This window comes from Panthera leo, chromosome A1 (assembly GCF_018350215.1).
Source record: "Panthera leo isolate Ple1 chromosome A1, P.leo_Ple1_pat1.1, whole genome shotgun sequence".
NCBI lineage: Eukaryota > Metazoa > Chordata > Mammalia > Carnivora > Felidae > Panthera > Panthera leo.
Genome location: NC_056679.1, coordinates 41902115 through 41926211, shown reverse-complemented (window position 1 = coordinate 41926211; position 24097 = coordinate 41902115). Strand labels below are relative to the sequence as shown.

Sequence of the window (24097 nt, the reverse complement as noted above, 5' to 3'; positions counted from 1 at the left end):
ATAAGAAATAATATCTTTAGAAGTGTTAATATAGATAAAATATTTGATTAAAAACTTATTTTCTTTTATTTAACTCATCTTCGTACTGTTTGTGGGCTTTTTAATTTGCCACACCCATCTTTTTTCTAGGACTATGTGATTTTATGAGGAATTACCAGATACTTAATGCTCTTCCAAACAATATAGCCTTGTTAGATATATTCTGGGGACATGGATATGGCCAGATATGCTAAAATTATTTCAGTTTTATTCATCACAACTACAATCAGAAAGGGTGGGTCAACATTGGAGATAAAAACGAACAAACAAAATCTTTATGTTTCCATATGAGTATGGACATTTCCATATGAATCATCACTAAAGAGATGAATATAATTGTATTTTACTTGGCTAGGTCTGATAATAAAATAGTTGTGACACATAGTGAAAGGTATATTTCAACCCCTTGAAATCAAAGATTTATAATAGCAACATCATTAATTTTGATACTTTCCCTAGATTTGGTTCATACCACTGTTTTTACCATATGTCCTTTATTGAGAATCTTCAACATCTGGCACTTTAAGATAATTTTATAAGAATTCAAAGACTGGTAGTAGATAGACATGTTAAAATAATCAAAACACTGTTTTACAAATATGCTAGAGGTATGTGTAGAAAGAATTGTCACTCATTCTGATTAGGAGACTTGAAGAAGTCATTTAAGGGAGATAAAGTTTGACTTGTGTCTGGAAGGATGAGACATTTGCCATGCAGTAAAGGTAAGGCAGACTATTTCAGACAAAAAGAATAATAAATGTAGAAAAAAAGAGATAAATTAGCATTAACAAAAAAAGTTTGATTTTATAAAAATGACTGGAATTAAGTCTTGAAAGACCTAAATTGTACTGGGGCAGATCAATATATGACCAATATCAATAATCAATGTAAATAACATGGTAAATATAAATAATAAGAAATTTAAGCTGATAGTGACTTGGGCATACAGGTATGGCAGAAGACCACTCTGAACACAGTATGGACAGAGGAATTAGAGTATATCTAATCCTGATTCAGAAAGATGAATGACCAAGACTGTCACAAAAATCCAGTTTTGAAGCAATAAGAAACAAATTCACAACCAGCAGTAAACCATGATGATCAGTTTATTTTTCTTATCCTCTGTGCTCACAGAGGAATTAAAGATAATTGTGTTTTAACTGGAGTTCAGTTCCCCTCTATAGACCCAACCCTCCCTTCTCTACTTTTCCTCCTTTCCATCCAGAAATTTGAGGCCATAATCTATCTTCAGTCCTCTAGTTACCAGAGAAACAATGGTGAATAAAGTAAGGAAAGTATGACAGGAATGTGTCTAAGTGTGTGTGTGTGTGTGTGTGTGTGTGTGTGTGTGTGCATGCGCGTGTGCATGTGTGTAGGGTGGGGAGGCTGACAAGGTTTTGCAAATTCAAGTGGAATGAACAAATACTTGACCAACAGCAAAATGTCAATATAACATGTCTTATATAAAAACTAAATATGTAGGTATGCAGAATAAATCCTCAGTTTCCTGTAAGAGTATTATCATTGTTCAAAATATTTCTACTAGAGCACAACATATGAGCAAGATAGATGGGAAGGTAAACAGGATGGAAATGGGAAATTCCAGCCTTTACAGTCCAAGAAATCTGTGTTCAAATCCCATGTCTATTGCGTGCTAGAAGTAAAACTTTAAACAATGTATTTGACCACTCTAAGCTTCAATTTTTTCCCCCTTGAAAGTCTGCACAAATACAACAAATAATGTATTCAGCATCTGGGTCATTGTAGACCTTCAGTAAATGTTACTTTATGGACAATGATAATGATTAGGACTCTGTTAGGACGAGGATGCTCTTAAAACTTCTCTTTGTTGCTACTGCTGCTAATTGTTAAACTCAGTATTAATTTTGTCATCTGAGAATCCCCTCTTAAATGTTCAATCTTCAGTAAGAGAGCAGAAATTGTGATGAAGGACATCTTATGGTGGGCAGCTTTTCGTCATGACTGTCAATTGTAGACCTAGAAAAGGTGCACGGTCTACGGTTACTTTCATCAAATAACTCATAAATGAAAATCTTGTGTGGCTTGATTGAATCTTAAATTTAGCGTGTAGTCAGTTGACTTAGACCTCTGTAATCACACAGTTTATACATTTTTTAAAAGAGCCAGTTTTTTTTCTCATGTTTTAAAACTCTGCACTTCTTAGCATGGCGCCTGGTACATGGTAGACATGTAATAAATACCTGTTCACTAAATCAGGTGGAAACTGTATTTTTCCCAACTTCTCCTTGAAGTGAACAGAAGTTATCACCTGGAGCCAGTCAACTTCTGCCATATACCCTTATACCATATGTCTTCAAATCATTGTCTGTAACAGCAAGTTTATTTCGCACACACAGTGCAGTCGCCCAGTATCTATCTTTGGCCCTTATTCAGTCTGAATCACAGGATTCATGTCTGTGATGTTTCTAACTCATAACATGACAGAAAAATAGTATAAATACCATTTACAGAACACTCAACACATTTTTGTTCCTATAGTTCTGAATTATTTCTTTTCTTGCACAAGGTTGGTATTCCTCAAACATTTGTTAAAAATATGTGAAAGGAAGGTATGTTGGTATATTTGGGTAAATGCCTCTGTTAAGAGAATATGAAAACCTCAACCAATAATTTAAATGATTGTAGTATTTCATATAATTGTATATTATCTACTATAAAAATGTTGACGATGAATTGAAAACCAGTTAGTGTTCTTGAAATTTGCCATGTAAATAAATGTAATTATAAAACTAATTATAGTATTTTGTCATGGTAAAATTACCTAATTTGCCCCATTGTACTGTTATCTTCATAGACTAATATTGAATCTAGCCATGCTAAATTTGTACTGCATATTACATTTTAGCAGCAGTTTCAGGAACCCATTATTAACTGTCAAATGTCATAGTATATCAGTGAAATTTGAATCACTCATTATGTTTTGGCATTTATGTTATGACAGTAAACCAGTCTAGGAGACCTATTTAGAGAGTCACTTTAGCTAATTTATTATTTAAATAATGTACATTTTAACTATCTATCAATTATATATATGTGACTGGCTACATACTATAAACTTTTAATTAATCAGAATCAAATTAATTGAAATCCACATTTATTCAGCAACTCACAAAAATAACTACAGACTTTTAATAACTGATTTTATTTATTTTTTATTTTTTAAAGTTTATTTATTTTGAGAGAAAGGGAAAGAACACGTGTGCACACACTCAGTGGGGGAGGGGCAGAAAGACAGAGAGAATCCCACGCAGGCTCCATGCTGCCAGTGCAGAGCCTAACTCAAAGCTTGAACCCACAAACCGTGAGATCATCACCTGAGTCTAAATCAAGAGTCAGACACCTAACCACCCACGTGCCCTTAATATGATTTCAAAAGGAAAAATGAAAGAATAAATACTAATATTTGTATAGTTTCAAAAAGTGGATTATACTTCGTAGAGGCAGAAAATGTTCATGTCAATGAGCTTTACTTGACTCCTACGGATTTACATTACCAATGATTTTGAAAGACTTACTTTTCAACAATAGCAAAATTCAAGTCAACAAAGATAGATGATAGCTTGATATACATCTATGATCATACATTATGGATTTTTTTTAATAGCATGTTTAACAATTACTTTTCTCCTAACTTCCAGTTATTCAGCAACTTTCAATTATTCAGCACATTTCATGTTTCTAAACTTTTTGAAATTGTAACTCTTCTCATCACACATCCATGCTTCTGCTTTGTCTTTTACATTTTATGATTCATACAAAAATATTAAATCATATACTATTCAGTTACTCAACATTGTACTCTACAGCCTCCCTAAAGGGAGGAAATATTACTTAAAGATAGCAATGAGGTATTTTAAATATTTAGATACCTAAAGATCATTCTACAGTCTTAGTTTTTCTTATTGAGACAAATTATTCCCTGGTTCCGCATTCATAAACATCACCAGAAAGAACATTAATAATCATTAGGTGTGTGCCTCAATAGAAATTGGGAAATAGTTTAATGGGATTTTAACTTAAATGAAGACCAACCATGAGTAACACTTTCTTTATGATGAATCCTCAGGGTCTGGGAGATAACCACTAACAAGAAAATGATCACTTATCTTTTGGTTTGCTCTTTCTTCTTGTGTGAGTTTCAGAATAAAAGGCCTAAAAAATAAAACCAGGATAACAATTCAGTCTTATTAAGTGGTGAATACAAAAAATGCAGCACAAGAAACTGATTTGATCATTACCATAAAGAGTTTGAGAACCATACAGATCTAGCTTTTGGATTTCTAATATTAACATTCATTGTCTTAGAATAACTGTGTTTTGCTTGCTGGGTTTTAAAACTGTCAGAAATTTAGTATACCTCCCTACTGCAGAGTGGTGGTGTTAATATAAATGTGAGCAAGTTTTTTTCCCCAAGATTATATATTTGCCCCACATAGTGATACCTATAGAAATGATGAAATAGAAACAGATTCTCATAAAACAAAGATTCCAAATGTATCTCATGTAACATTTATTCCTGCCTTTTCTTCTTTCAGTGTTCTGGTTTCTCTTTCTTCTCATCATAACAAAGCAATCTACTCCACACCTTCTATCGTCTATATTTTTATACTTAGTAATGGAAATGAATTAATTAATTAAGGCCCACCTTTTTGTACTTTTATATTTTTAATATTCACTATTTTTTTGAGAGACAGAGAAAGACAGAGTGTGAGCAGGGGAGGTGCAGAGAGAGAGGGAGAGAATCTGAAGCAGGCTCCAGGCTCTGAGCTGTCAGCACAGAGCCTGATGAGGGGCTTGAACTCATGAACCACGAGATCATGACCTGAACTGAAATTGAACACTCAACCGACTCAGCCACCCAGGCACCCCTATTTATTGATTAATTTTTTTTAACTTTTATTTATTTTTGAGAGAAAGAGAGCATGATCAGGGGAGGGGCAGAGAGAGAGGGAGACACAGAATACAAAGCAGGCTCCAGGCTCTGAGCTGTCAGCACAGAGCCTGATGAGGGGCTTGAACTCATGAACCACGAGATCATGACCTGAACTGAAATTGAACACTCAACCGACTCAGCCACCCAGGCACCCCTATTTATTGATTAATTTTTTTTAACTTTTATTTATTTTTGAGAGAAAGAGAGCATGATCAGGGGAGGGGCAGAGAGAGAGGGAGACACAGAATACAAAGCAGGCTCCAGGCTCTGAGCTGTCAGCACAGAGCCTGACGTGGGGATCCAACCCACGAACTATGAGATCATGACCTGAGCTGAAGTCAGGCATATAATGGATTGAGCCACCCAGGCGCCCCAGTAAAGACCCACTTTTAAGTGAAAATTTGTACTAAATGAATGAATTTGAAACCATACAACTTAGCGATAATCTTTAATTCTTCATTAGACCATATAAATTTCTGGTTCAAATGATTGTTTGACAACAGATAAGGTATACATTTTAAAAAATATATAGCTTTTTAAAACTCAACCAGTTGACATTGCTACATGTGACTTCCAGATACAGTTGCTGTATTTCAAGAGTTTAGAAGTAACTTGGAAGAAACATAATATGAAAATAATGTCTACCACACTGGAGAGCCTTTATAATAATAGCATTTTGAAAAAGAAATGGACGCTCCTAACTCATCCTACGTTATGTTCATCAGGCATCCCTAAGTGATAGGGAAAATACTTTGTGGCGTGTCTTAGCAGAGACCCACTGAAAATGATCTACTCTATATTGACTGATGCTTCTGACTTATGAAAAAGTCAAAGAATTAAAGCTGCCCCTGTAAAATAAAAGCTAATAAAGACCAAAACACATCATTTTTTTCCAATAGGTTCTAATCACTCAAAACCATTGAGTCCTTTTGGTAATATAAATCACAGCAATTTGTAACAGCACATAAGGAAATGGTTAAAATTGTAAAGAAAAAAAATTGACTACATACAGAAATAAAGGCTACATCATTCTGGAATTGAATGCTCTATTAATATATTATTAGTATTCTTTTGTGAGGCAAATGCACCCATCCACCTGAAGTGATCATTAATGAGGATAATAAGCACAAGGATCATAATGTGCCTGTAACTTGCTTAAGGATAAATTATTTTAATTATACTTAAAAATTGACCCTAAAATCCTTTACCATGATCTGAAACTATTTAGACAATATATTTTTAGGAAAAGAATAAAAGTAAAGGGATAAAAAATGTGTTAAAGTTCTGTTTTAGTGATACATACTTTCAATTTTTAACATATTTGCAAAACTCAATCTGAAGGAAAGATTTGCTTTTAAAATCTTGTATTTGTTCCTGTTCTGCACCTCTTGTCCTTTTTCCAACTTTCCACCATGACAAAGTGATTGAGAACATGTGTTGGGTTTCTTCCTTAGCACTTTTGTTCAGTAACTGTTCTTTTTTGGTACTTTCCAAGCAATTGGGCCGCTTTCAAGTGTATTTGCATTTTTAAAACAACACGCAAAATAAAACACTCTCAGATCTGATTAATGCTCACAGTTTAACTTCTGAAACACAAACAAACAGGCAGTGCAGGCCAGCCACCTGCAAAATACTAAAGGGGGCCTACTGATTATTGGGAGAGAGAGCATTGCATGAGAAATTTTGTAGGCAGGAAAGAATATGCAGGGTTGGCTCTAGAGTCAAACAGTTTGCTCACCAATTTTGGATAGAGTTAAATATAAATTAAAGAAATATCTTAAGTGTGCTTTGGTAGTGATATGATGAGATATTGATAGTAAATAATTTATAATCACTTTTTTTATGAAGTGGCTTCAACTATGACAACAAAAGAAGAAAACTACATAGAATTCGGACCTAAGTTGATCTTGTTTCAAAGCACCTAATATCTGTTTTTCTTTCTAGTCCTGCTTTCTGAGGGAGGAAGGTGCACTGAGTTAGGCTCGAAAATTGGTGGCTCAATGACCAAAGAATGTTGGAAATGTTTCCACTGTTACCATGAAAATGAGAAATAAAAATGCAGAATGTCTGCACTATAATTTCCTATAATACTGTAAAGCACTTTTTGTATTATAATTTTCTATAATATCCTATAGTGATTAGGCTCCCTGGAAATTGTCTATGTCACATAGTTCATACAGTGGCTTTATTGTTGTTATTATTATTATTAGATATTATCCCAATAAGTCAGTTTCAGAATATGCTTAGTCATATGTTTTGTTTTGGAAAACCAAAATTCAGAAAATTGATTTCCTAGGATTTGTCCCAATGATCATTTATTATTTGCTAGTCAGTATGCTAAGTGTTTTTTCCCTTCATTATCTCAATTAATGCTCAAAGCCAAATTCTCACATGGTTATTATTTTGCCACTATCTAACAGATGAGCAAACTGAAGCCTAGAGAAGTTAAGTAATTTTTCTTTAAATTTTTTTTTTTTCAATGCTTATTTATTTTTGAGAGAGAAACAAAGTGCGATTGGGGAGGGACACAGAGAGAGAAGGAGACACAGAATTCAAAGCAGGCCCCAGGCTTCAATCTGTCGGCACAGAGGCCAATGTGGGGCTCAGACCCACGAACTGTGCGATCAGGACCTAAGCTGAAGTCAGACGCTTAACCAACTGAGCCACCCAGACGCAAGTAACTTTTCTAAGGATTATATGACCAGAGAGGACAGAGACAGAATTGGAATCTAAGCAGTCTGTTTTCAGACCTTGTTTTTTGCTTTGCTTTTTGTTTTTTTTTTAAACCTTATTCCAGCCCTATGAGACAACTAAATTAACCTCTGAGTAGGAATATTTACATGTTTGAGTGATATCAACTACTTTTAAAGCAATAGGATGTTATGACTTTGAAAATGTGACTTTCAACTTTCCCCTGTTACAGATAAATTATTGCAGAGGTAAGGATTTTTTACTTGTGGTGAGCTGCTAAAAACTGTCAGTTTTGGAAAGTTACATCTTCCCAAATGTCTAAAAGTAGACCATTAATTTTCTCATTGTTTAGCTTTTATTTCATAATTCGTTCTCAAAACGTTCTTGCTTGCCACCATTTTCTTACTAGGGTGTGCTGGAGGATGACAAAATAGTGAGTTGCGAATACATATTTAGTTGAAAACCTTGGACACAGCAATGATGCAAGTCACAGGGGATTCTTTCTTGAGGGAAATGTGCTCATTTCGTGAATCTAGATTGCTCATGTCATATGATATAGTAATAATTTTTGTGGGCAAATGATTCCATCTCTTTATGTTAAAAATTACTGGCTTTAAGGGACTTACAGAGTAGTTTGGGAGAAGTATGGGTACATCATTATAATGGAGAGTGACAAATGCAATGAAGGCTATATAGGCAGGGAGGATATCCTGCATGCAAATGAATCCACACAATCTGGAGTATTATTTTAAGAGATATTTTGAGGGACGCCTGCATGGCTCAGTCGATTCAGTGTCCGACTTCAGCTCCAGCCATGGTCTCGCGGTTTGTGGGTTTGAGCCCTGCATCAGGCTCTGTGCTGACAGCTCAGAGCCTGGAGCTTGCTTTGGATTCTGTGTCTCCCTCTCTCACTGCCCCTCCCCCACTTGCACCCTCTCTCTCTCTCTCTCTCTCTCTCTCTCTCAAAAATAAATAAACATTAATAATTTTTTAAATCCCATTAAGAGATACTTTGAGAAGGAAAACCCTCAACTAAAACTTCATGAACTAGGGAAACAAAAGTGGGCTTCATTTCCTTAACAATTTACATGTCAGATAGTTTAAAACAGATAATGAAAAGAGTAAACAACTAATTTCCTTCACAGTGCAAAATAAACACTAGCAATAGCTAAAGACACCTGTCAATATTAACTCTGAGTCAAAGATCTGCACTTAGCAGCCATTTGGGTGCAGGCTGTCTGTACAGCAGAAGGATATGGGAGTACCAGGACAGAGTATGATGTAGGGGATTTAAGTCCTTTGTTTCTCTGGAACAGAAAAAGTTAACAGCAAAGGATTTTTATTCTCAAAATCACTAGACTTAGTACAACTTACAAGCCTCCACCTACTCTCCAGAAACACATATCACTGAATAGGTTTTTTCCTGGCTTAAAATCAAAGTTTTTTCCAAGTGATTCTTTTTTGCATTCACTCCCTTTTAAGTTAATAGAACACCTACAAGATATGGAAAAAAAAATGCTTAGACATACACTGTCCCTTTCTCTAAAGATTGCTAGGTATTAGTAATTGAGGTTTGAGAACATATTATTTAAATGGCTACAAAGCTAATATAAAGGCAATAGAGCAATACTGCTAATACCACTTAGAGTAATATTACTATGACTAATGGTGGTATATTGCTGTAAAGTTGAATGCAAAACAAATAATAGATGAAAATGTTAGAGTGTATGGCTGGTTATGGAATCTTTTGTTTTCACTTTTACAGCCCACCTTTTATAAAATGGGAAGTTGCAATTGTTAAAAAAATCAATGATACTTGTTAAAGATGTTAAGGCAGACTTTTATTCAGGAGCATCGCAATAGGTATAGGGACCAGTGCAATGGCATTTATAATGGGAGAGAGAGATTGGACTCAACTCTGAATATGGCTTGGGCAGGTGGGAATTTATAACCAAGGAGTAGGGTGGGAGGGTCAGTGGTTGGAAGACTACTAGGAGAAAATATCAGAGGTTAATTGGGGTTCTGGCTAAAGCAACCTAACAGGGTTATTACTGAAGACAGGCCAGGGTGATCAGATGTCACCTAGGGATGGTGGAGGATGAGGAAACTGATCAGATATTCAGAGTGATCGGATAACTTGGATTTGCAAGAAAGTGCACAGACGAACCTAGAGGAAGGTTCAAGAGCCTGACTTAAGTTTGGTCAAGCAAAGAATCTTTGTTGCAATAAAGGAAAGGTTATAAAAGTTTACAAGGATTGCTTCTCCACAAGTGCTGTAAATTCTTCAAATCCCATATAGATTTCAGTTTCTTTCCTTGCTCTGTGATTTTGTTAATGATAACGTATAATATCAGCACTATTTCATTTATATAAAAGCAATGCCATTTTATTTATTTATAGATAAGTAAAGCTCTGGAAATATTAAAATATTTTTTTAAGAGCTGAGAATAATGGGTGAATTGTATGTAATGGAAACAGCATGGCTCACTGGAGGCATTTAGTGTCCAGAATGGAATAGCCTTTGACTGATTAAGTGGGCAGACTTTATTGACTACATTATTAAATATGAAATCTATTAAACTTAAGTACAACCTTTCCCCCCTTCAAATGTTAACATCAGTGCCAATGGGAGAGTGAAACTCGTGACATTTAGAAAGGAGAAAGAATCAGATGAGATTTACCAGAAAGAGGATATATAAATAATTGAATAGGAATGTCTGTAACAATGCAGATCTTTTAAATAACGTGTGACAAAATATTTCTCTATTTTCTAATAGGGAAAAGTTTCTAATAGAGGCCTCAATCAGTTGTTCCTAGGGCACTGCAATCAGGGTAATTTTGGAAGCTTCCTTCCAAGTTCTGATTTATCACCCCAGTCTCCCAAGGGCCCTCCATGTGATTGCTTTGGCACTGATATTTATGCTGGATGAACACAAAGTGCCACACTTAACTCGATATTACCCTTTAGGTCACGAGAGTGCTATCTTTCAAGTACGTTTGGGTGATTTTCACACCGCCCCATATCTCACCAACACTAGAAGTATCTCTTCTTTGAAACTTAGAAGGAGTCCGCTAGATCTGTAAATAAAATTCAGCAAGTCTCAGTAAATATTTCTTTTCCCAGCTGGGATGCCAGTTCACAGAAGAGGAAAGTCGATGCACTGAAGTGGGATAAATTAGTGCATTGGCTCCTAGTACCAGCTTTGCAGCTGTGTCATGATTTCCTTTAGGGGTCTAGGAAAATGTAGCTTTTCATGCCTGATATTCTTTCTATTATTGTTATCTATATCCTCTTCAGAGGTGTAAAGAGATGACCTTTCCCCTGGAAATGCCAAACTGATTCTTTCAGAGAGACTGCCGTTGCTTCTAAAGCGACAGGCCTCTGTTTTACTCTTTTGAAGAATCTGCCATTGCAATCACAGGGAAAGTACTTCGTAGGAAGAAGACAGTGCCAGGAGTCTCCAAGGTAGGCTTATTCTCACAACGGGGTGTGGGGTTTGCCACTGCCTCACCACGTTCAAGCTGCCAGAGGGCTTCTCGCATGCTTATATCTTTAGATAGCAAGACCTTCACAGTCCTTGTTTACATTCTTAAAGTGAGGCTTTATTTCTGCTCAAAGCTTGCAAGCCGACAGCTTTGGAATGTGAATTTTTCTGTGTCTTTTCAGATCCAGTAGCACTGACAGGATCTTCCCACACTGCCTCATGTTGGTTTTCTGCCAAACTTGAGTAGAGACTGGTGTCAGCTCTGCTTGCCTGCTAGCTGGACCCTGGGCCAAAGGCAGCAAGCCTTCCCTAGCCCAACAAGGTGCTGACGTGGCATTGCTCCGCAGGTTGCTGCTAATGCTCATATAACATTTGATATACTGAGGTCTTACAAACACTGGCTTCTTTCGTGTAAGTCAGGAGTGAAAAGATTCTCCTTTTTGGTCCTATGCCCAAAACAGATGCCACTGTTGGGGGGAATGCAAACCGGTGCAGTCACTCTGGAAAACAGTATGGAGGTTCCTCAAAAAATTAAAAATAGAACTACTCTATGACCCAGCAATTGCACTGCTAGGTATTTATCTAAAGAATAGAAAAATTCTGATTCAAAGGGGGCACATGTACCCCTAATGTTTATAGCAGCATTATCTACAGTAGCCAAATTATGGAAAGAGCCCAAATGCCCATTGACTGATGAATGGGTAAAGAAGGTGTGGTATGTACCTACAATGCAATATTACTTGGCAATCAAAAAGATGAAATCTTGCCATTTGCGACAACGTGGGTGGAACTAGAGTGTATTATGCCAAGTGAAATAAGTCAGTCAGAGAAAGACAGATATATGATTTCACTCACGTGTGGAATTTAAGAAACAAAACAGGACATAGGGGAAGGGAAGGACAAATAAGATAAAAACAGAAAAGGAGGCAAACCATAAGAGACTCTTAATTACAGAGAACAAACTGAGGGTTGCTGGAGGAGAGGTGAGGGGGTGATGGCTTAAATGGGTGAGGGGCATTAAGGAGGGCACTTGTTGGGATGAGCGCTGGGTATAATATGTAAGTGATGAATCACTAAATTCTACTCCTAAAACCAATACTACACTATATGTTAACTAACTTGAATTTAAATTTAAAAAGAAACAAAAATAAATTGTTGAACAGAGAAAAAGAATAGATGCCACTTAGGACATATATTGTTAGAATGGTCTAGACATTGACACTGTTAGGAAATGGAAATTCTTTACTCTGAGAAACCTTGATTTGTCATTTGTGTAGCATTAACTGATTGGCCAACTCTTGATTGCCATATATACTTCTTTGCAATCCAACCCATCTTGTACTGAAATAGACTGAGGACCTAAAATACATCAGGCCATAATAAAACTATGCTGTAGATGTTCGTAAATTTTTTAAATTTAAAAATTCATTACATTCATATGACCTTGTACACCTTTAAGTTATAACAAAGCGACACGTTTTATTAGTAGAATTGCATTTCCATAAAGTCAAAGGTTTACAAAGCAATCGGCAATTATTTGGCAGTTACACCAGAGTGTATTGCTCCACATAGTTTTTTCTAAGACTATATAGTTATCCTTATGCTGTATTTTCTTAAAATAATTTTAAAATTTCTGTTTTAGAAATGTCTTCACAATCAGGTTAGTAATTAACACAAGAAGAAATTACTTTATTTGATTTCTTTATATTATTTCACCAGAAGCAGTATTACATATCAGTTTAATCACCAAATTTCTTCTGTAAAATTGCACACAAATGATTTTTGTGCCTGAAAACATTCAGGCTTTCTGTTCTTGAGAGCATTTAAAGACTGACTATAAAACTTAAAGATGATTTTTATGAGATATTTCATAAAGCTAATCTACTTCATCTAAACTTTATCCTTTAACTGCAATTTAAGCTGACGTGTTGGTTAAATGTTGGCCCTACAAAGGATCTTTTCATTCAAATGCAGATACTAACAGAAATTAATATGAAGAAATGCCAACAAAAGAACAATGAATCAGAGTTCCTATTTACACGAAAAAGGAAATGTTAATATTGGTGAAATAGAGCTCTGAGTTAGGGAACTCAGAGAACAAATAGAAAGTTAGGCAACAAATAGAAAGTTTTCTGAAAAATGAAATGTATTTGAAGTACGGATATCTATTTAGTAATTTGGATAAAGAAAAGTTTTATTTGTAATTTCTCCTTTTAAATGCATAAGCTAGCCAAATAGCCATTGGTTGTTCTTTCTAAAAATCATGATTTGATATGGTCACATATTCAGGAAGGTGATATGGATAAAGCCATACACAAATGCTTTTGTTTTGAAAAGATCTTTCCAAATATCTGATATTCAGAGCACTGACTAGTAGACTCCCCGAAGCTCGCTTTCACCATTAATTGCTATAAAATATTGAATAAAACTGTGCAATGAATATGTAGACATAATACAATTGATATCAGAGGAAGTAGGAGAGAGAATGGGAGGGGCTTTATGAGGCATCAAGTCTCTAGTGTCTAGTCTGAGCCAGACATTCTCCTAAACACTGTGAAGGAAGAATCGATGGAGGTGTGAGGAGTTGTTACCTAATCAAGGAGGCAGACACATAAACAAACCATTAGAGCATATGAGAATTATTAAAATGGAAGACAACAGAGAGCTCTGAGAACATCCAGAAAAACATGCAAACTCTGTCCTGTGGAGATTGGTAATCCTTAAGTGGCAGGGCAGAGAAAACTTCAGAAGTGTGTTGAAATTTGAACTGATTCTTAAAATATAGGAGTCAGGCCAAAAAAAAAAAAAAAAAAAAAAAAAAAAAAAAGAAGGAAGCGAATTCCAGATGGAGGGAAAAGTATACATTAGCAGCTGTGGACTTAATCTGAATCTGAATAAATCAGTATGGCAGGACTATTGTGTGTGGACATGGTAAAAGACATGGATTTGGAAACATAATGGCTTATCAAGAACATAAGCCATATGCCACTTTCATGTCATACTAAAAAATGCACACCTTTTACCTGTAACAAAGCAATACAATGAAATATTTTCAGCATATTTTATTAGGATCAAACTTGATTTCTAGAAAAAAAAATCACTCTAGCAAGTGTTTGAAAGTAACTGTTGTATCATTTGTTCAGGTTAATGGAGCCGATCAATTAACAGACTACCCTCTCAAATAGAGTCTCCTCTAAGAACCAAAAGAGAAAACAAATCAAGTGAAAAATGAATAAATTTACCATATTTAAACTTTACAGTAAGTCAGGGTGGCTTTAATAATTTAATTGTACTATTTTCCTAGTCAAGATATTATTTTAAAGAATTAATTAACTGAATTGAAAAAAAGATCCCACACATTTTAGTCATTCCAGGACTTTGATAGAGTGAAGCCTCTTGGGTTATTAGGCACAAAATAAAGGAGAAGCGCATTTTCTGCTGAGGGCCTGTTTTTCCCTTGCACAAGCAGTTTGAGGTTCTAAGACTATTGCTATGGTCAAGACAGATATTATCCATAGGTGTATGAGTTTGGAGGGGTACTTGCTCTGCCTTCAGTGTGTGGGTATTTCCAAAGATATAACCACAAAGAGAAAATGATCTATCAAGCTTTAATATTTGCTATATTTATTCTCCCTATCAAATAATAATATATAATCTGATATCACTTATCTAGTTGGAATTGGTTGGGTGTAAGTAAATGTAGAAGGAGGAATAGAAGGAGAAGCAAAAGGAGAAATGAACATACAGACCAAAATGAAGAAAAAAAATGTGTTTAAACTTCTGATGCACAATCTATGTTTTGTATTAGGGTATAAGCAAAGCAATATGAATAAAGGTCTATATTCATTCCTTAGTTACCTCCAGCATTGCTGCTTTTAACAGTACAGGTTTCTATAGTGTACAGGTAGATCAGGTGCTCTTTTACAGACTGCTTTCTGGTCACTTAACATCCTTTTCCCTCATCTCTTCTACTCCCACCTCCTTAAACATATATTGCTAATCAATCAAACTAACAAACAAACAAACACATCTTGACTGCTCATTTATTTTCTAAAGGATTTCAGTAAGCCAAATGTACCAGTGGAATTATACTCATTTGCCCCAAAGCAAAAAAAGGCATTTGAACTTCAAAAGTCAAACATAGATTGAATTCATGGTAAAGCACAAGATTCCTAATACCCTCTGACCTCTTCAAAGACTTTGCTATAAAATATTGTTAACACTCTGAGAGCTCAGAATTTAAGACAGATGTGGAGAATTTAGCATCTCTGCTAGATGAAATTAATTGGCATGATTAAATTCTTGAAAAATAGTAAAGTTAAAAAATTAAAGACTAAATACTATGGAATTATGTTAAAAGGAAAAGATAGAAAATTTAAGAGATTGAATGTTATATAGGGACTGCTATAAATTCTTTATATTCAATTATATGAACTTTTTAAAAGGAAAGGCCTTATTAGATTTTTTATGAAAAAGCAATAAATCTTCAAAGGTACATGCCCCTCCACTCCAAGGTAAATCCCTCCCTCACCAAAGTAAGAGTGAATGCATTTGGTTTTTAGGGAAAATTGTGATTGTAGAGATACCTTTTTGGAGGGAATACAGAAGTATAGAGAGCAGGTGATGAGTATCACACTTTTGGCATGAACATTACTGATATGTATGTTAGGATGTTTACTGAATATCCATATTTATAGTGGACATTCTATTCCCATAATCTCATCTCCGACTTTCATCACTTACTAATTTGGGTTCCTATGGTAGTTGTCCTGAATCAAAGGGATGGGATTGAGAGACCTGTAATGAAAATTTTAAGAGGGATTCATGATGTTCTGGAGGGAGTACAATGAGATAGTCTTCATAATATCTTGAAAAACAAGACAAACCGAAACAAACAAACAAACAAAAAAACCCCACAAATACGTGCGCGCGCACACACACACACACACACACACGCACACACACACAGGGAAAAAATTATCTTTCTACCATTGTTGCTACAGGTTTCAGAAAATACTTTCCAGGCATAAAACTATTATTTTAAAAATAAGTTATTTATTGTGGTTGATAACCTATTTTCAGGTGATCAGAGAAACTAATTACTAGTCTTTCACATTTATGGTCTAACACTAGATGTCTTAAATGCAGTTGAGCTCTCATAAGTTAAAAAGAGATTATCTCCGACTTTCTCCCATTTCTCTTGATGTGCAGTGTATTTTACTATTCTTTTATAATCTCTAAAATGGTGATAAACATTTAGTTTAAGCTAATCTATCATCTGTCAAACCTGCTACAGTGTGCTAGAAAGTAGCAGAATAGTATCACATTTTATGTTTCTATACATGTTACTGAAGTTAGTAAATTCTTTCTTATTGTGGAAAGGACTAAAATAAGAAAATCCTTTATTCTTATATTTGAAAGTAAAACAACATTTATGAAGCCAAAAACCCATATCTATCATGCATTCAAATGATCCACCTTTTCTCATTTATCTCTCTGTAGAAAGAAACTGTGAACCATTATTATCACTGTTTTGAGATTTATGATTTCATCTCTTTATTTTATTTTTAGAGTAACTTACAGAATTCTTAATGTTTCACTCTTTCAATAGATCTTATCCATGATAATATATGTCTCACTTTTGCTCAAGTAGATAAGTGCATATATATTTATGTTCATACATATATAAGTACACATAAAATTGCATTCTCAGTGAAGAGAACAGAAGGAACAGTAGACAAATACATTAAGGGTTTGAATTACTGCTTAACCATTCACACACTTGCCTTGCACAAGTTACTTAACTTTTTCTAGGTTTTGTTTTTTGTTTTGGTTTGGTTTAGTTTTGTCAGTAAGCTGGCACAGTAACAGTAATAATAACACCTAATTCATAGAGTTGCCATGAAAAAATGTATATATCCTGTTTGACATAGTTTCTGGTGTAATAGCTCAATAAATAGTAGCTATTAGTTTAGTCCTTGGACAGTTGAAAAGTTGTTTATATTTTTTTAAGAAAAAAGTCTAGCAAAATCAGGAAATGAATAAATGCCCCAAAACCATAATTGTTTTCTAATAACAGTGGGTCCCATCTCAGAAGATTAGGACATTTGTACTTTGTCAGCACTTAGCACATATTAAGGAAACAATCAATCAAGACATTGTTACAACATGGCAATCCTGATCCATTATTCATTTATTTTTTTAATGTTTATTTATTTATTTTGAGAGAAAGAGAGAGGGTGAGCACACGTGCATGCGAGCACAGAGGGGACGGGGTGGGGGGGGGGGGGAAAGAATCCCAAGCAGGCTCCATGAGAAGCACGGAGCCGGATGCAGTGCTCAATCTCATGACTGTGAGATCATGACCTGAGCCAAAATCATGAGTCGGACTCTTAACAGACTGAGCCACCCAGGCGCCCCGATTCATTTCTGAAATACTAGTTTTAAGGCAAAGGTCTGTATGTTAGAGCTGATTGCCCACCTTATCACATTATCTTTTTTTGTTTTTTGGTTTTTGGGTTTTTTTTTTTGGTAAATGAGAGAAGTGGCTTTTCTCTCATGGACTAAGTCCACACTACTGCTATGAAAAAATAATAAAATGAGAAGGACATCAGCCCAGGACACAGACTAGTCATATTTTCATGAGCATTAGTAGCATAACACCAAATCCACTCTTACTTCTTTTGTAATTAACTCATACTTTGTCACCTGTTAAGTAGAAGAAAGGAATTTAGTGGTGAGTAAATGTTCAAACTCCATATTTATACTTCCATTTAGAAAGAAATACATCTGGGTTCTTATTATTTGCAGTACTTACATAGTCTATAAAGTTGCCTCAAACACTGAATTTGTGAATACCGAACCATTACTCCTGGGGCAAACACAGGGCTAGATAGCCTCTACGAGGTTCTGGTCACAACATTTTAATATATTATCAGTACATAACTGTGTCGTATATGTGCTCCTATTTAAAGACATCTTATGCAATACATATTTTTGATTCATTAATATTGAACTTGTGACCAACAACGCTGTAACTCATGCTTGAACAAAGCTTATCTAACACACATATTTCCTCTGGAAGGCACATCACAGCCCTTTTGTGCTTAGGAACACTAGGCAGCACTTTATCACTATACTTGGGGTCCATTTTAAACAGCAAAATCAACAACAGAAAGCACAGATACACAAAAAAACATGGCTCTAAATAGACTGCGGGAAAAAAAATGCTTGTTTACAAAATGAGAGCTGAAACAGGAAGGCAGAGTGCTTACACTTTGACTTCAGCTGGGAATATGTGTGTTGGGCAACTCACATTTTTTAATCTCTGGGCATGTCCAAAGTGACCGCAAAAGTACTGTGATTAGACTTTGAGATAGCAAATAAGTTTCAGCAAGTAGGAAAATTCATAAATATGAAATATCTGAATCAATGAATAATGAGGATTGACTATACCTAAATAATCTGTATGTTTAAAAAGTTTTTTTTTCATTACACTAGGATAACAATGGTCCAGAGATGATTTATAATAATAATAAACATCCACTGAATAAATGTCAGCTCAGGTTCTGAATTAAGCACTTTATTTTTTATTTAACCACCTTACCTTTACTACTCTTTTACAGGTAGGAAAGTAAAGGCTTAAAGAAATAATGCCACAATGTCACAGCTAGACCTGAACTAGTCAGGATTTGAACCAGTCTGCTTGAGTCTAGAGACTACAAACTCTTAACCACTATGTCGTCCTTCTCATTATAAGGATGCAATATTCAATTGTTCACAACAGAGCAACATTCGTGACTAAAAGAAAAGCATGTTTCATTTTAGTGCTCCTTTGATCTTTGAATCTCATGTTCAAGGCTTTATTTGTTACCTTTGAACATGCTATTCAAGTGTAAAATAATATTTCCCTCTTTGTATACATTATGCATCCATATTCTTATTCATATTTTTGGATATATAAATAATTTCATGTTTTTCTCTATATTTCCATTAAAAATTATTCATGGATGAGTCGTGTTTTTTTAACGTTCATTTGTGAGTCATTGAGAGGTTTCATTATTTAAACATAGTGGGTAATGTCCTGGACCAACCTCTCCGAGCCCATTTATCTCATAGTGAAACTTGACTAGCAAAAAAATAGCAATAGTACTTTTGGAATCACCTTTTATAACAATATTTCCTTGGGACAAGGGTTTCTGGGTAGAATGACAAAAATATATGTCCCCAGTTCAGTTGGTTAGATACTCATAGTCACTTGATGCCTGGAGGGTATGGAGACTCCCCCGCCTCAAAGGCATTGCTGGAAGCCTGAGAAAGGAACTGGAGGGAACTTTAGAAAATTTGGATCTGGTGAGAGAGTGAGGAGAAAAAACAACAGATGGTGATCAGAAGTTTGGGAAGAAAGAAGTAGTTGAGAATAAGGAATGAGGGGACCAGAAAGATTTCTAGTCCTTCTAAACAGCCTTTCTACCAGGGGAGCCTTTTAGGGCCAGGACATCTTCCTACCTAAATAGTAACTCTTTTCACCGCTACTCCCTCTGATTTTGATGGGTAAGCTACCTTTTTCACATCTGTATTTGTTACTTCTGATCAATTTTTTCCCATCTCCCTATTACCCTGAAGAAGATAATTCTATAGACTTTCACATATATTCTTGTCCCTAAAGTTCAAAATTCACAAATAATTGAGATGTTCTTAAAATATTTAGTGTTAATAATAAAAAGATAAGCTTTTTTAAGAATTCTCTTCTTCTCCCTTCCTCTCTTTCTCCCTCTGCAATTGTTTTGTCTTTCAGATTTTAGCATAAATCAAGATTATCTAAGGGCCGTGTATTTTAAAACATATAGATCCATGGATTTCACCTACAGATAGTCTGATCAAATAGGTCTGAAATAGAGTTCAAAAATCTGCATTTTTAAAATGTGTCCCGGGTGGTTCTGATAGAGGTGATAAGGGACCACCTTGAGTCCTATGACTTAGTGTTTAAAAAGAAATGAAGTTCATACAGGGGGTTACCAAAGGATCTTTTCATACCAATATGGAAAAGTAAATGGAATCAGCATTTCAGAGATCCCAGAGAAAAGCTCTACACAACGTTTGAGTACACAGTCAGGAGCAAGAGGTTGGTAACAATGGTGCCATCTTTTGGGAAGAAGTGTTGAGAATTTGGTCTGGGAGAACTTAACTGTTCTCAGCCACAATGGGCAAGAGAAGAAAATGAAGAATAATGCAAATAAATCTTTCCTGTTCATACCGTTTCCTTGTCTCTCATTACTGGTAATTTGGCCATTAAATGCATTACCTTGATTGGGTTTAAGCAGAAAATTCAGAGAGAAATTAAGATTGGAGGAACATGACTTGCAGTACTTATGTCAAAAGATAGAGAAAAAAATGAAGATTAATTACTTTTGGTCTACCAGGTCCTATATACGGTGGCACTTTCTGGAAGGTTGTTCCTGTATTAGTAGATAAGCAATATTATCATCATCATTATTATTATAATAGGCATCATCATACATTGCTACTGTTTATTCATAATTAAGGACTGAATGTCATGGACTGAATTTTACTCCCCCCCCAAAAAAAAATTCATATATTTACCCTAAACCTCCAATGTGATTGCATTTGGAGATAGGACCTATATAGAAGTTTAATTAAAGTTAAGTGAGGTTATAAGGATAGAGCCTCAATCCAATAGGATTAGTGTTTTTTTTTTTTTAAGAAGAGAGGTACATAGGAATCTCTCTCCCTCTCTCCCTCTCTCTCTCCCTCTCTCTCTCTCTCTCCCTCTCTCCCCCTCTCTCCCACCCCTGCCCCCGTCCCCCTCTCTCCCTGTCTTCCTCTCTCCCTGTCTCCCTCTCTCTCCCTTCATGGGCCTTGAAAAGGCCAGGTAACAGATATAGAGAGATGATGGCCATCTGCAAGCCAGGAGGAGAGCTTTCACCATAACCTGCATCAGCCAGCACCCTGATCTTGGATTTCCCAGTCTGCAGGACTATGAGAAATAAATTTCTGTTTTTAAGCTACTCAGTTCATGGTATTTTCTTGTGGCTGAAAATAAGCAAACTGAGACAAGAACCTTAATATATTCCCATTTTGTGGTCTTAGGAATTTGAAAAGAATTAGTATGATCCATTTTAGTTGAAGATTCCCAAGTCTAGAGAAGTGAGGTAACTTGTTCAAAGTCACACAACTAGTAAAAATTGTGTGTGTTTGGGCTATTAGGTGTAATTCAGTCTAACACCAGAACCTAAAATACTAGTGATAATCCGATAGATACATATAATTTGACTTTTTAATTTTTTATTATGGGCTTATCACTTGAATATTATATTTTTCTTTTAAAATAACTTTTCATCATAAGTAATTTATTTGATAAGAAATGTACCAATCCATCATTGTATAAACTTACTGTTACATGTTGAATAGAATCGTTGTCAATAAATTTATTATTATTTCTGTTTTTAAAGGATTTGTGATTCTGTATGATATAGTCAGAAATTTTGCAATCTATTCAGAGGAGATTTTTTTTCCCTAATAGGTGGAAATATTTCTAGACACTAGAGCTTTTGTCGCAGACTTCAAAGGACAGTTGTCTAGGGGCAGCATGTGTTTTTAGAAGAGTTTCTCAAATGCTTTCCTGTTCTTTGTTACACTTTGTATTTTTAAGTTCTTTGAAAGTAGGTACAGTGCCTCATATTCAAAAGATGTTAGAAGAACCCAAACTAGATTTCTATTGGTTTAATTCGACATTTCTTTGAAAACATGCAAGTTGGCAGAGACAGAAGTTCCTCAAGGAGGTCCCGAATTTCAGTTCAGAAAAGACTGGTTGTCCATAGACACACTGTTTCAAAGCATTTAACACTGTGATGTAACCTGAGAAGAACACAGAGCCCACATAAGATATCTGAAAGATCAGCTGGGCGTATTTTCAAACAGAAAAATTTTCTATTAAGGTTGGCTCCCTTGTTTGAACTAAAAGTTTCTAATGTTTCAACTCAATGTACAATCAAAAGAATTTGCAATCATTGTAAATGGAAAAACCAACAAATATGTTGGCTAACCATTGGTATATAATTTCACTTAAAGAGAAGGAATCATAGGTGTTATCTTTAAGTTAAGCCTGAATAGATTTTAAAGAAATTTTTAATTTATTTAAAATAACTTCCTTGACAAAAGAAATAACTATATCTTGCTGTTTATGTCTTCTTCCTTTACTTTGTTATTTTAACTTGCATTCTAATAGTAACAAAAAATAGTCACAAAAAAAATCTAAGTTTCTGTAGTGGTGTCACTCTAACATTCTGAGCACTCAGTCCCATTTTCTGCACTTCCATTTCTACTACTGTGTTTTAGTGGCACTAAATCATTGTTTTTCCTTGGTAGGTGGTAAAATGGAAAGAATAGCTATCTCTAGGAAGGAGGGACCCCGAGATATTAAATGGCCATGAGGGACTGGCCCTCTCTTCCCTGAAGAGTGACTCAATACTGCAGGAGAACAGGTGCTGTCAGGCATTACCTAGCCTGGTCCGACCTTCTGTTTATGCGAATGTGGCAGCACCATGGTCAGCAGCAGTTCTCTGCAGTTTCTGTTCCCCCTTGTCTCCCTAGCTCTTGAAGACTTGCAGATGCTAAAAGCAGCATCACCTGGTGGCTCCTTATGTTCCCAGATTTCTTCCTACCTCATTTCTTGCTGGCAGTGAGTCCTAGTCATAATTACATAGCTCTTTGCCTCCTCCAAAGGGTTCAATCACATGCTTTCCCCTAAAGATAGATATACCTTCCGTGACTCTCTCAGAATCTGTTACCTTAAAGTACCACAGCTCCCCCATTCTGCTCATGCCTAAAGGGCATTGACAGATAAGACTTGCGATCTCTATCTGTCGTCTCTATCATCATCTATCTGTCTATATATTATATAATCCCTAAATATCATATAGGTCCTTTCGGAAAGTTACATAGATACTAACCAAGTGCAAAACCATTTATCAAATCCAGTGTGCCTTAAAGAAGGCTGTCTTCAAGCTCTATTTTAAGAAAACCACTGTCACTGGCATACATTGCCAATATTAAGTATACTGTCATACTGAATTGAACAAATGAATGTCATTGTATTCTTCTATCTTATTTAGTGGTAGTGGTGGTAGTAGTATTGATCAAATCATAATATATAAACAAAATATTATCGTGGGAGAAAATGAGTAATATTAAATCCTTAGATATCCAATTATTGTTACTTAAATAGTTGATTAAAGTGGTTACAGATGTATAATATCCCCAAAATGCTAATGTGTTAGAACTTCCAACTTAAAGGGATCACAAGTAGAAGAATATTTGGTAATGAAGTTACCGTAAGCTCTTTATAACAAATGAAAGAAAATTAATTTTCTCTCCCCTTATATATTCTAGAAATTATGTCCCCAAAGTATGTAGAGTTATCTAAACTGCATACTTATGAAAAGATTGAGCTGTAGAGTACTGTTTATATTAAGCAGTTACTGACAGAGCATGAACATTTATTAATACTCCCACATTAAGCTAATTTAAATTATACATCCCAAGATCTGCTGTTATTGCTTTTTGGGGGTGAAGGTTTGATTAATGATTTTCTAGCAAGTAAATTACAATGGCCTTATTTTTTCCTTTGGTCATGTAAGACAGTAATAAAATGTGATTGGCCACTTACAGATCGCTTGCCAGGTTTCAGCATAAGCAAAGCTGAAAAATTAAATTACAGAATTTTAGAAGTATGTTAGCTGTTTTAAAGTTACAAGTGTTCCATTATTCTAAATATAGCTTATTTTTAGTAAGCTTAGTGATTTTAATATCAATTTAAAATACATCCAAAACGGGGGATAACAGTTTCTTTCTTTCTTTCTTTCTTTCTTTCTTTCTTTCTTTCTTT

General features: G+C 35.2%; 1 protein-coding gene across 8 annotated transcripts in view; it reads left to right on the top strand.

Annotated features, from left to right (window-relative positions):
• The window catches only part of PCDH9 (protocadherin 9), a 920569-nt gene that overhangs the window by 375362 nt on the left and 521110 nt on the right, over positions 1 to 24097 (top strand). Inside the window, exon 4 of one of the 8 annotated variants that reach the window (XM_042927607.1) lies at positions 11373 to 11398. The exons of the other annotated variants lie outside the window; for them this stretch is intronic. Within the exon in view, the coding sequence (XP_042783541.1) occupies positions 11373 to 11381 (9 nt within the window). The 3' untranslated portion in view covers positions 11382 to 11398. Of the gene's footprint in view, positions 1 to 11372; positions 11399 to 24097 lie in introns of those variants that run through there. 8 annotated transcript variants of the gene reach the window in all.